This window comes from Musca domestica, unplaced genomic scaffold (assembly GCF_030504385.1).
Source record: "Musca domestica strain aabys unplaced genomic scaffold, Musca_domestica.polishedcontigs.V.1.1 56, whole genome shotgun sequence".
NCBI classification, from domain to species: Eukaryota; Metazoa; Arthropoda; class Insecta; order Diptera; family Muscidae; genus Musca; species Musca domestica.
The window spans coordinates 2,858,405-2,871,713 of record NW_026712356.1 but is presented as its reverse complement, the minus strand read 5'-3'; the positions used below and the strand labels follow the sequence as shown (position 1 = coordinate 2,871,713).

The 13,309-nt window shown below is 35.9% G+C and overlaps 1 protein-coding gene across 1 annotated transcript in view; it reads left to right on the top strand.

Moving 5' to 3' along the window:
- Nucleotides 1-13,309, top strand: part of LOC101892710 (hornerin) — a 201,244-nt gene that overhangs the window by 112,307 nt on the left and 75,628 nt on the right. The window contains exons 7-8 of the mRNA XM_059128598.1: nt 3,229-3,381; nt 7,731-7,906. Coding sequence (XP_058984581.1) covers nt 3,229-3,381; nt 7,731-7,906 — 329 coding nt within the window. The remainder of the gene's footprint in view (nt 1-3,228; nt 3,382-7,730; nt 7,907-13,309) is intronic.

Here is a 13,309-nt window from a genome sequence, read left to right as displayed (position 1 = left end):
ACATTTGCAGCCCTTTAGTATAGACTGAACTTTGGTTTCCGAGGAATTTTAATCGGAATATTTCCAAAACGTGGGGAAGGGGGAGGATTTGCTCTACCTATTTTAGTTATTTTTAGATTTAATTTTTCAACATGTCGATACACGTGTCTTCTTTTTATATCCTCCACCATGGTATGGAGGGTATATTAAGTTTGCCATTTCGTTTGTAACACAACGAAATATACATTTTATACCCCACAAAGCATATATTCTTGATCAACATAAAATTCCATATCGATTTAACGATTTCCGTCTGCCTGCCTGTATGTGTGTGTGTGAACGAAATGAAATAGGTTGATAAAGTTGTACCCAGAAGAGTGTTAGAAATTTCGGCTATATAGGTCTACGTTTTGACATTTGAATTTGCAGTAAATTGCCAGCATGTGGTCTCATTAAGTAAGAAATATCCTGGCAGAGAACTGACAATATAGATCTAAGATTTGGTATAGTTCTCATATTACTGCACTATTTGTGTCACATTTATCACCGGAAAGTTTTCAACTTTGGAATTTGAAGTTTCGAATGGGTACTACGTTCCATAACAGAATATTGATCTTACAGGTCCAAGTTTTCGTATAAGTTCCATATAACAGTAACTCCCTATATTCGGTATTTTGATGATTTTAGCGACGTTTTTCACCGTAATTTCTTCAATTTTCTATTGTAAGATCGTAATGGGTGCTGGAGCCTGTGACCAAAAAACTGCTTGTGCAGGACCAGGTCTTCGTACCTTCGAACGAATAGATTTTGTAAAAATGTATATTAAAGATATTTAGTTAAGTTCGGCCTAGTTAAGTAAATACCCTCCCCTATCTTGAAACAAATATTTTGTGACAATTTGTCTATAGGTTCTGAGTTTCATTATTCGGAGCTACATGTTATTTCTGAGTAAGTGGCTTCTTTGGACAATTTTCTGCAATAAAAGATGGTGCTCACTGCAACCTCTAAATATTAAATAAAAATAACTTCGAATAAATAATACCCAATATCGGGATGTACCATTGTATGGAGACTATGCGAAAATATGGACCTGTATTAGCCAAAGAACGTGGTATGCATTGCGTACTTCAAATACCAAATGTAATCACGCTGTCTTTGGAACGTATTGAGATAGAAGGCTAAAATTTTGCATACATGCATAGTTTGGCAGGTTAAGTTCGTAAATGGGCCTACAACAAAATTGTTTTTATGCAGGTTCACGTCTTCGTATAGCCCCCATATAACGGTACCTACTGATAGTCGCTATCTTGATGATTTCAGCAACATTATTCACCGTAATTGTAACAAATTTCGTATTTAAGGTTCGTAATGGGTACTATAGCCTAATTTCGTATGCAGGTCCAAGTCTTCGTCTAGTCTTCGCCTAGTGTAGTTTTCGGAATTTTTTTTGAAAATTTTCAAGTTCCTTCCATATGTGGAGGGTATTAAAAGTTTGGCCGGCCGAACTTAGCTGCTTTTTTACTAGATATATCCTAACTTATTCCATTCGGAGTACTGATTGATTCTGATTCATTTTGATAATGTTATGCTAATAACGAATATAAACATTGTGGGGCGTAAATTAATACACCCTCCATAACATGGGGAAGGTATTATACTTGTAATTAGAGGTGTCCAGAAAAATAGATAGGTTTATTTCATGGTTTTATAGAACTTGTCCATAAATCAAAATATTTATTTTATTGAAATCAATAACTAATATACGAAATGAAGGTAATAACCAAATATAGCGTTATAAGTAAGATTTTGAAATTCAAATATGGGAAATCAGTACTTTCCTTGAATTCTTTTTCAAAGTCTTTTCCCTATTTTATATATTACTTGTAGCAAGTCACGATTTAGGAACTACTCGTTTTTAATTTTAGATAATCTTCGACTTTTAAAAATTAATAAATTAGTTTACGTATTTTTTTATAACGGACCTTCAATTTCTCGTAAGGAAAGACCAATAGCTGGAATTTTGTTCTATAAAAATATTAAATAAGAAGTATTTCCATTATAAAACTTTTCTTTTGACATTTGTTCTTTATAAACTTTTTTTCATATACCAAACATTGAGGCCCAGGACATTTTTAATAGGAATGTTTTCTCATAGCCCATGATAATTCAACAATTCCTATTAATCCTTTTATTAATATATTTATATATTCAAATTAACTGAAAACGTTTTTGTTTCCAAAACCTGCATATTCGCTTTATATTTTTTGATTTTTTTTTAACTTAAGATAAAGTTTAAAATGTACCAGGTACAAATTGATTCGTTGACTATTAGGAACTATTCGTTTATAATTCTAAATAGTCTTCAATTCCCAATAAGAACATTGGTCTCTGAATCAATTAATTAATAATTTATTTTACGTCTTTTTTATAAAGGACCTTCAATTTATTCTAAGTAAAAGACCAGGTGTTGTATTCTTGTTCTATAAATATTTGAAATAAAAAGAATTTCCATTATAAAACTTTTCTTTCGACATTTTGTTCTTTACAAAATTAAAACATATAACAAACATTGAGGCCCAGGACATTATTCAAGGGAATGCTTTGTCATAGCCCATGTAAATTCAACACTTCCTATTAATCCTTTTATTAATACATTTATATAATCAAATAACTGAAAAACGTTTTTGTTTCCAAAACCTGCAGTATTCGTTTTATATTTTTTGATTTTTTTTATCTTAAGATAAAGTTGTGCTCCTTACATTCCTGGAATGCCCTAAATATTATCCAAGAAAATTTCATTGTCTTCAAAACACTTTGTGTGTGTCGTACGCCCACGCCTCGTTCATATGCATGAGATGCGGCAGAAAATCTTTCTTCCTAACTTAATTACACACTATGAACACTATTTACATAAATTCATTTTCCGAGCAACTACTACTTCAGTAGTTTGACTGACGGTAATAGTTTGTTAACAACATCAAAAGAAAACTCACAGCTTCCAAGGCAGCAACAACTACTACTACGATGCAATTCCCGCTTTGTGTCTTTGGCGAAAATAAAGAGGAAATTATGAAACATTACTCGTTCTCGTAAAATGTTCAGTTTAGTTTTTTCGCTGTTGTTTTGCATAGTTTTAAGTTTTTTTCTTCATCTTTAGCAGAGCTAAGTTTTCTCGTCTTTTCGACTCAAAGCAATTTGTAAAATTTGCCTTTATCTTACAATTTTTTTCTGATTTTATTCTCTTTCCAGGGTGAAGACAGCGTGGAATATTTTCTTGGTCTAACGCCGAGCGGTATTGTGGTGCTGCGCAACAAAACAACCGTGGCTCATTATTATTGGCCACGCATAGCTAAAGTCTATTACAAAGGACGCTATTTTATGCTAAGGATAAGTGATAAAAATGTATGTAAATAAATTGTATTTTAGTTTTTTTTTGTATCTTAATGTAACTTAAACAAGTTTTTACCATACATTGTGTAATAGTTGATGGTTGAGTGTGTTTCTGATGATGATGGTTAACATTTTTGCATTTTAAAAAAGGAGGGTCATTGGAAGCGTGTTTCTTTTAAAAATAAAGCAATTTTCAATTTTGAAAGGCATTTTTCAATGGTCCAATATTTAATGGAAGAAAACAAAATGTCAGATTTTTTCAAGAGACAATTTTTGTATTTAGCTTACGATTGCCACGTGGCGTTGACTCATATTTATACCCTACACCACAAGGGGGTCAGGGTATTATGAATTTATGCACTTGTTTGTAACATGGAGAAGGAAGCGAGATAGACCCATAGTTACTTTTGAGGATCTCCATAGAATCACTTTCTGAGTTGATTTATGCATGTCAGTCCGTCTGTCCATATATTCTTGTGAACAAAATGCTGGTCGCATTTATTATCCGATTAAGATGAAATTTTGCACAAATCATTTGTTTGGCCCAAGGACGAACCCTATTGAAATTGGAGATAATCGGTCAAAATTTAGATATAGCTCCCAAATATATCTTCGTCCGATTTACCTTTTATTGTTCACCAAACGTGTAATAACAGCCCGAATATTATGGAATTTTGCACGTACGATCAGATTGAACCTGAAAATAAGTATCCCGAATTTGATGGAAATCGGTTCAGATATAGCTATAGCTCCCATATATATTGTTCATCCGATTTGTTATATTTGTTACCCACAGCCGTAATATGAACTCTGTAACAACAATATTTGGGGAGATATAGCAAATACAGTTCAGAAATACATTTGCTAAATTTTATGGAGATCGGTTCAGATTTGGATATAGCTCCCATATATAACTTCGTCCGATTTACCTTTGATTGTGCACCAAACGTCTAATATTTGCCCAAAAGGGATGAAATTTGGCACTTATGACCGAATTGAGTCTAGAAGCTCTTATGTCAAATTTGGTGGAGATCGGTTCAGATATAGCTATAGCTCCCATATATACTGTTCATCCGATTTGTTTTATTTCTGTCACCCACAGCCGTAATATGCACTCCGTAACAACGATATGCAGGGAAATATATCAACTACAACTCAGAAATATCTTTGCCAAATTTTATCGAGATCGGTTCAGATTTGGATATAGCTCCCATATATATCTTGCACCAAATGGGCAATACAAGTCCGAATTTAAAAGATACAAATTCTTCGGCATATTTTGTCCCTTGAACTTTAAATTACAATTATAATCATAGCGTGTATGATTAAATTCTCCCATAAAAACTTTTAATTGTTATGCGCAGCTCTACTAAATTAGCAAAGTGGTGTAGGGTATCATAAAGTCGGCCCCGCCCGACTGTAAGACTTTCTTTACTGGTTCTTTATTGTTTTTTTTTTTTTTTTTTTTTTTTTTTGTAAACTCACGGCAATTACATGGAAGCTGTATGAGTCGCCTGATCCATTAAAGAGTAGTGTAAACAAACTGCCACCTGCGTAAATGGTTGAAAAGAGTATGTTATTCTGATGAACTGATGTTTAGAGTTTTAGGCTCGGCTTCGGCAAACGGCAAGAACATGCTCCTTGTAAAAATAATTGATAAGTAGGTTAATTTGTCAGTAGTTACTTCTGCCCAAAATTGGTTAGGAAATCCCATTGGATTATGAAGACCAAGTTTCCTTATAGAACTTCTAGATGAATTATCATCAAAAGAGAAATAATTGTGACACCTCTGTAATGCGATCTCTGCCTTGACCTTCAAGAGGTGTTTTAATTTTATAAAAATTTAAATAACCAAACTTCTGAATAAGCTGCAACATTTTACAACAAGTAAAGCAATAACTGGTGCCAAAGTTTTCAGTTAAATATACCTCTCACAAGTCTCTGGAATGAAAATCTGGATAATTATGTACAGGAAAAGGGTATATAAGGAAGAAATCCATTGCAAGGCTTCTGGGAGTTTTCATATGACGCTATATACTTATATATTTGCTCATTCTACAGACATCCCTCAGTTAGATTGTTGGGACTCCTTAGCTTTTGTATGAAGCCTGACGTCAATAATTCCAACCTAATTTGTAGTATATGCGTCCAACTTAATTATAAAGTTTCCATGCTTCTAAAACTCGATTAAAAATTTCCTGCCTACACAGCTCGACTAAAATCTACCTGGCTTAACGTCTTGTCTGTAAAATAACTCCTTCATCATAGCTTCCAAATGTCTGCAGGTTGTCTCTGGCTTCCAAACGTCTGTAGAGAATGATTTCAGCTCGTCTACATAGACGAGCCTGACAGTCAAGCCATCTAAGACGTCCTGGCATCAGCCTTGACTTCAAGCTCTCTATTGAGACGTCCTGGCTTCAGCCTTGACTTCAAGCTCTCTATTGAGACGCCCTGACTTCAAGCCGTCTATTGAGACGCCCTGTCTTACGCCTTGATAGTCAGTTCGTCTATAGAGATTTCCTGACCTCAGTACTGACTTCCGGCCCTCTATTGAGACGCCCTGACTTCAGCTCTTCTATAGAGATGCGATGACTTCAAGTCGTCCCTGACTTCAGCGCATCACCGCTGGGAATTCAGGTCGTTTTCTAAGACCTCTACAATCACTGGCCATCTATAAATACCCTTAAACTCACTGCTCGCTTTGTATGTTCTGGCTATACTCTCTGTCTTCAGAGGTTGTCTATAAAATCTCCCTGTCCACACAGTTTATCTGTATTGTCTCCTCATGTAAAGAATCATTTCCCTCACAGCTCATTTATAAGGTCTCTATCAGGGCTTATATATTAATTGTCTGTCCCCACATCTTAAAAAAGGGCTGGCCCGCCTATGTCTACGGAAAGTAGACTCACTGGTCTTTATCGGGTCCATGGAAGGAAGATTCGTTGCCTAAAAAGGCTTCTTCCCAGAGAAAACCCACTGGAGGAAAATCGCTCGCTTTTTTTGTCGTCTATAAAGAGTAGATTCACTGGCCCTTAATCTCATCAATGGATAGGAAATTTACATACATTTCCGCTGGTCCTTCAGCTGATCAATGAAGAGTAGACTAACAGGACCTTCATCGGGTCCATGGAAGGGCGACCCCATGGCCCTTTAACGCAAGTGTGGAGTACAGACTGTAAGCCCGTCTATTTAGAGGAGACTCACTGACCTTTCAGCCCCCGTCTATTTAAAGTAAATCTTCAGTTCGCCTAGGTATAAGAGACTCACTGGCTGTTCAGCTCACATATAGGGACTTTTGGCTCATCAACTCGCCTATGGAAGATTCTCATTAATTCTTCAGCGCGTTTATGCAAAGGAGACCATTCCATAGCTGAGCATTCAATTTGTGTATTGAAGGGAGACTCGCTGGTCCTTCAGGTGGTCACTGATGGGAAGACTTACTGGCTTAAAGACTTCTTGTCATTATAGCGGCTGTATTAATACTCCATAGTCTGTACATGCCCCACGCGTTTACAAGTAGACTTTAGGCACTTTCTGCTTGCGCATATTTTCCAGGACTTACTGCGTTGGCAGTTTTTCTAAGAAGCTCCCAGGTCATCCATAAGGCCTCCTTGACTTCACATTTTGCGTAAAAGGACTCCCTGCCTTTAGCTCCTCAACTTCTCGACTTATTTAATTTTGAGACAAATCTGTGAGCAAATTAGGGTTGTAGCACTGTGCAATCTTCCAATACCAGTAATATGACCTCTAGGAACATTTAGTCCGAAATTCATAATCTAAATTTAAGGAACATTAATGTGCTCAGCGGTTATGCTTCAAACGTACTTTCTTTTATATTCCGTCACATTTATACAATGCTGTGTTAATGTCTTAAACTCCATAAATGGATAAAGACTGATAATCATCATAAGTTCTGTTGGCGGTTATTAGCGTCAATGTGTCTTCTATAAAGGACCATAAAAATAGTATTTTCTTTTGTTGCAAATTCCTTCATCTGACGACAAAATAAACTATAAAAAGTTTCACATTTTATGACGCGCCTTTCTTCGTTAAACCACTTTTCAAGGGTGAGTAGAAATGCTTTTAGAAATTTCCCATACATTTCTCTTATAAAGTTTTCCATGTTGCATTGTTGTTGCAAAGAAAACTTTCTTAACGCGTTTTTCTCAATATGCTAACAATATTCAGTTATTTGACAGGAGTGGAGGAGTTCTTTAACCATCATCATCGTTTGATATCTTGTTATTTTGTCAAGTAGATAAAGTCTAAAGACATTTTTTTTTTTCGAAAAAAAAAAATAGTTTCATACTTAAATTGTTTCTTTTTTCTGATTCTTTTTTTTCTCATCTTTTATCCTTTAGAACGAGTTGAGCACTTATGGTTTTGAGACACCTCGCAAATCGGCTTGCAAACATCTATGGCGCTGCTGTGTCGAACATCATGCATTTTTTCGTTTAATGCGTGTACCGCCATCGTTGCCAAATTCACCGACAAACACTTCAGATATTTTTCAATTGGGCTCGAGACTGAAATGCAGGTAAGTTTATCTATCCATTTCTTTTTTGTTTGGTGTTAACTCTTAAGATATTCAATGAAAAGCTGCTGTGGTAAGACATCTTCAAATATTTCGCATACTTTGTGACAAATTTTGCGCTTTAGACAAAACCATTTTCAAAAGTTTTGCTTGAATGCAAGCCTTTGTATATGATGTCAAGCTTAAGTAAAGAATAGCAAGTGGAATGAGGGAGGTTGATTCTTTTGGAGGTATATGAGTATTGAACATCTAAGTCATTATTGAATTTTTAAAAAGAAATAACTTTTGAATAAATAACAATTTATAAAAACCACAAGGAAAACTTAATGGTAGCGGCCATCCAGGAGACGAGACCTTGGAGGTACCATGATATGGGCCTCAGTATGTTAATTTATACATTTCCTGCATGGTAGATACATATTCTGATAATCTGCCGGTTATTCAATAACTATATGGACCTAAAATGTATAAATGTAAATGTAAAATTTTTTCGACCTTTTTTATTTCATTCGGAAGCTATAGATGAACAGAAAGATAGATGCAAGGACATGACTAAATCTACACTGATCAAAAATGTGTTGCAAGGATGATCAGACATCGCCCTGTGATTCAGAGTTTAATTTTCCGAACCAAATCCTCATTTTTTGTAATCACCAATATCTGAAATCGGTGCAAAAATATCAAAACTAAATAGAAAAAAATATGTCTTCAAAAGACACCTTCGTCATGGCTTCAGAATATATGCAGTTAGTCTCATGCTTGCGGACGTCTGTAGAAAATCCTTGACTCCCACTTGTCTGCAGAAACTTCTTACAAACCCCCCCCTTTTATTTGAGACTCTCTGACTTCGGATCTTCTATAGAGACTCCTGATTTCAGCTAATTCTAGAGACGTCCCGACTTATGTTCGTCCACAGTGTAGTCTTAATTTTAGGTCGTTCCTGTCTTCGGCTTTTTCGTTGAGACTCTCTGACTTCATTTCCTAGAGACCACAGCGCATCTCTAAAGACCTAATTTCAGGTCGTCCCTAAAGATGGCCCGAGACACAGTGACATCTGGTCAACGCAGGCCTTCCCTTAAACTCACAGCGCGCCTTATAAGATTCTCTTTTACAGAATGTCTATAAAGACTCCTAGACCACATTGTTCGTCAGTATTGTCCTTACCTACCCTAAAGAATCCTTTCCCTCATGACTCGTATATAATGTCTGCCAGTCCCCACTGCTTTCTAATAAGGTTCCCACTTTTGGGGTAGGTTCACTGGGCCTTCTGCCAAGGAAGGGAGAATCGCTGGTCGATTTCACAAGTCGTATATGGAGAGTAGATTCGCTAGCCCTTCAGCATGTTTATGGAGAGTAGGCTCACTGGCGCTTCAAGCCGCTTATAAATGTGGCTCTTCAGGTCGCCTATGGAGAGTCGTCACTGATCCTTTAATCGTCAATAGAGAGGAAACTCACAGGGCCTTCATTAGGTTTGTGGTTGGGAGACTCGTTGGCCTTTCAGCGCGTCTACTAAACGGAAACTCATTGTCCCTTAGCAGAAATGGTTCGAAAAGTAAAGAAGCGACTTGATCGAAACTCGCGTCGCAGTGGCCGAAAAATGGCTCGTGAGCTGAACATATTGCAATATTTCATTCGGTAATTATTGAAAAATGAGCTCGGGGTAAAGCCATTGAAATTCCAAAAAGTGCAATAAGTTACACCGCAATAGAAAGAAAATAGGCTCAAAAGAGCTAAAGTGTTGCTTCACTTGGCCGAAAGTGGTGAACTGCCGTATTGGGTTTTCTCCGATGAGAAAACATTCGTTGTCTAGCAATTTGTAAACAAACCAAAAAAATCGTGTTTACTTGCCAAAGAGGTCAGCTGAAAATATGCACCTTCGGTTGGCCACCAGAACTCAAGCGCCGGCCATGGTGATGGTGTGGGTCTCCATAACAGCCGATGGTCGCTTTCGGCTCGTATGAATCGACCGTAACATCAGAATAAATGCCGAATATTATCGCGAAAATATTCGGAGGGTGTACGCAAACATTTTGGCCGCAGACCTTGGACATTCCAACAGGACTCAGCACGCGCCACCTAAGAATGGTTACAGAATAAGGATCCTCGCTTCATTTCCAGCGCACAGAGGCCACCAAAATCTTCGGATACCAATCCGTTGGACTATTGTGTCTGGAGTATTTTTTGAAAGCAAGGTTGGCACTAAAAAATGCCAAAGTGTCGATCAAGCAAGCGCATTTGCCGGGAATGAGCCAAAATACCGCAGAGCAACATGCGGGCAGCGTGTGACGGTTTCATTCGCCGTTTGTGGGCCATAATTCGTGCCAAAGGTGAACAATTCTAAACAATCTAAACTTATTCTAAAATGTGACTATATTTCCGACATTTTAGCTTTCATTCAATAAAATTGAAAAAAAAACTGTAAAAACTATGGCGTTTGACTTTGTTGCAGTTTTTTATATCACCCTGTACATCTCACTATTTCTATTTCCATTAATTTTCAGGTACTACTGGCTACAATTTTGATTATTAATAAATCACATATATTGCGAAAAGTGCCCACACTATTCACGCTTAATTCAGGAACGAAAATGTACAGTATCGGTCTACTCCTTCTTGTACCTCCAACTGAAAGTACAATTAATCGTCGATTTTCTCCAAACTTCGACAATTCAATATGTTGTCCAACATAAGTAAATAATGTATAATTTGTGCTTAATTTTCTGAAAACTTTGAAAGTCTCAATATTTCTGTTTATATTACACCCAGTCTGAAAATTAAATCATTCTTTTCAATATGTTTCTATACCCTCCACCATATTTAGTATGGAGGGTATATTAAGTTCGTCATTCCGTTTGTAACTCATCGAAATAATCATTTTAGACCCAACAAAGTATATATATTCTTGATCAGCGTAAAATTCTAAGACGATTTAGCCCTGTCCGTCCGTCTGTCCGTCTGTTGTAATCACGCTAAAGTCTAAACGAATTAAGATAGGAAGCTAAAATTTTGCACAGATCTCTCTTTTGTCTGCAGACAGGTCAAGTTCGAAGATGGTCCAATATCCAATTTTTCAATGGAATTGTCTTAAAATCCACACAAGTAGTTCCTTGTGAGCACTTTACCCCCGACAGAGATTTCTCTATATAGGTCCACAATATCGTATATCCCCCATATAACGGTACTCCTCTATATTCGGTATTTTGATGATGTTAGCCACTTTTTCCAATGGAAATATCTAAAAATCCACATAAGGAGTTCCATGTGAGTACTTTACACCTAGACATAGATTTGTCATTATAGGTCCACAATATCGTGGCATATATCGGCACCTTCCTATATTAGATATTTTAAAGATTTTAAAAGAATTTTTATTGGATTTATTTTTTTTTGTGAAAATTTTCTAATTCGTTCCAAATGGTGGAGGGTATTCAAAGTTCGGTCCGGCCGAACTTACTGCTTTTTACTTGTTATTTCATAAAAAGTGAAACTTTAAATTGATGTCGCTGTGTTCTTATCGCTTCTAATTCGGCATTTCATAACGGTACATTTATAATATTGCCTGCTACCATACGATGGACTTCATTAACTTGACAATTTTAACATAGACTTGAAATATTATCCCAAACTTTTTCTACGATTCCCACATGTCCTCTAAATAACCTTAGAACATCTAATCTATTTAGTTGTCCAAATTTCGTTATACACCCCCAACTCTTCTTTCATTTCCAACTATTGAAAGTTTTACACTTAAGCTCTCATATTTGCCTGATCTGAAACATGATTCGGTTTTTTTTCTGCCCCAATATTAGCCAGTTAATTATTTTAATGATATATTTAAGGAATACCAAGTCGAAAACTTTCAAACATAATTTGTTGGACAAACTTTTGATAATTGAAATGAAAACTTTGCTACGAATACAGGGGATGCTTGCGAGTGGTATATGTGTTGTTGTCTGTTTTCCTCGACTTGACTTCATGCATGAAGTTTGACTTCACCATGTATGGTGTGTACATGCAGATGAAGGATGTAAATCCTGGAAACATGACAACTCGAGTAACAACAAAAACAGAAACATGTGCATTTTCTAATTAAATTACTTAAGGAAGAACGAAGAACAAAGTTTATTTTCACAGTTTTTTTCTCCATTTTTGTTTGAAAGGAAAGTGTGTGGTTGGAACTTCGTGTAGAGAAAGTTTGTGTATATTGCACATTGGCAATGCATTTACAATAGGGTAGGTCGAATTTCCATAAACAAGTATAGGCAAGTAGATATATTCCCCAAAAGGGTGCAAATTTTGTCTCGATAAGCCGCCTGTCCGTCTGCCACATCTATATGAATTAAATTGTAAAAGACGAACGACTGATTGTCTTTTTAACACCCAAAAGATGGACTAGGCTAAAATTTTTCAAAATTGCTAGTTGGCAGCTACAAGTACTTTTTTAACCTGGTATGGGGGGAAAAGACGAGGTTTTTTGAAATTCGTACTAAAAATTTTATTTTGGATCAAAAATTGTATACTTTCAATTCTAGAACCATCAAATTGGAAATTTAAACTGCAAAATGTACAAAAAAGTTCTAAAAATGTTTGTCGCTAAATTCCAAACATTTAGAGTTAGAATCATCAATTTACATAAGTTATAGTCATCCGATATGGGTACAGATTACCATTTAAAAGTACTAAATAATGTACTATGAGGAGAATAAAAAAACTAAAATTGTCTGTGAAAATAAGTTTCAACAATTGTTTTTTTATACAAAAAATCAAAAATGAAGGGAAATGTAAACTAGTAAAGAAAGTCCTAAAATCGGGCTGGGCCGACTTTATGATACCCTACACCTACACCACGCTAATTTAATAGAGCTCCACATAACAATTAAATTTATGGGAGAAATCAATCACGCCATGATTATAATTATAATTTAAAGTTCAATAGACTAAATGTGCCGAAGCATTTGTATCTTTTAAATTCGGACCTGTATTGCCGTGCAAAATTAATTTGAAATCATATAAAGATATATATGGGAGCTATATCCAACTCGGAACCGATCTCGATAAAATTTGGCAAAGATATTTCTGAACTGTATTTGATATATTTCCCTGAATATCGTTGTTACGGAGTGCATATTATGGCTGTGGGTAACAAATACAAAAAAAATCGGATGAACAATATATAAGGGAGCTATAGCTATATCTGAACCGATCTTCATCAAATTTGGCATACTAGCTTCTGGACTCAATTCGGTCGTAAGTGCCAAATTCCATCCCATTTGGACAAATAATAGACGTTTGGTGCACAATAAAATGTAAATCGGACGAAGTTATATATGGGAGATATATCCAAATCTGAACCGATCTCGATAAAATTTAGCAAAGGTATTTCTGAGCTGCATTTGATATAATTCC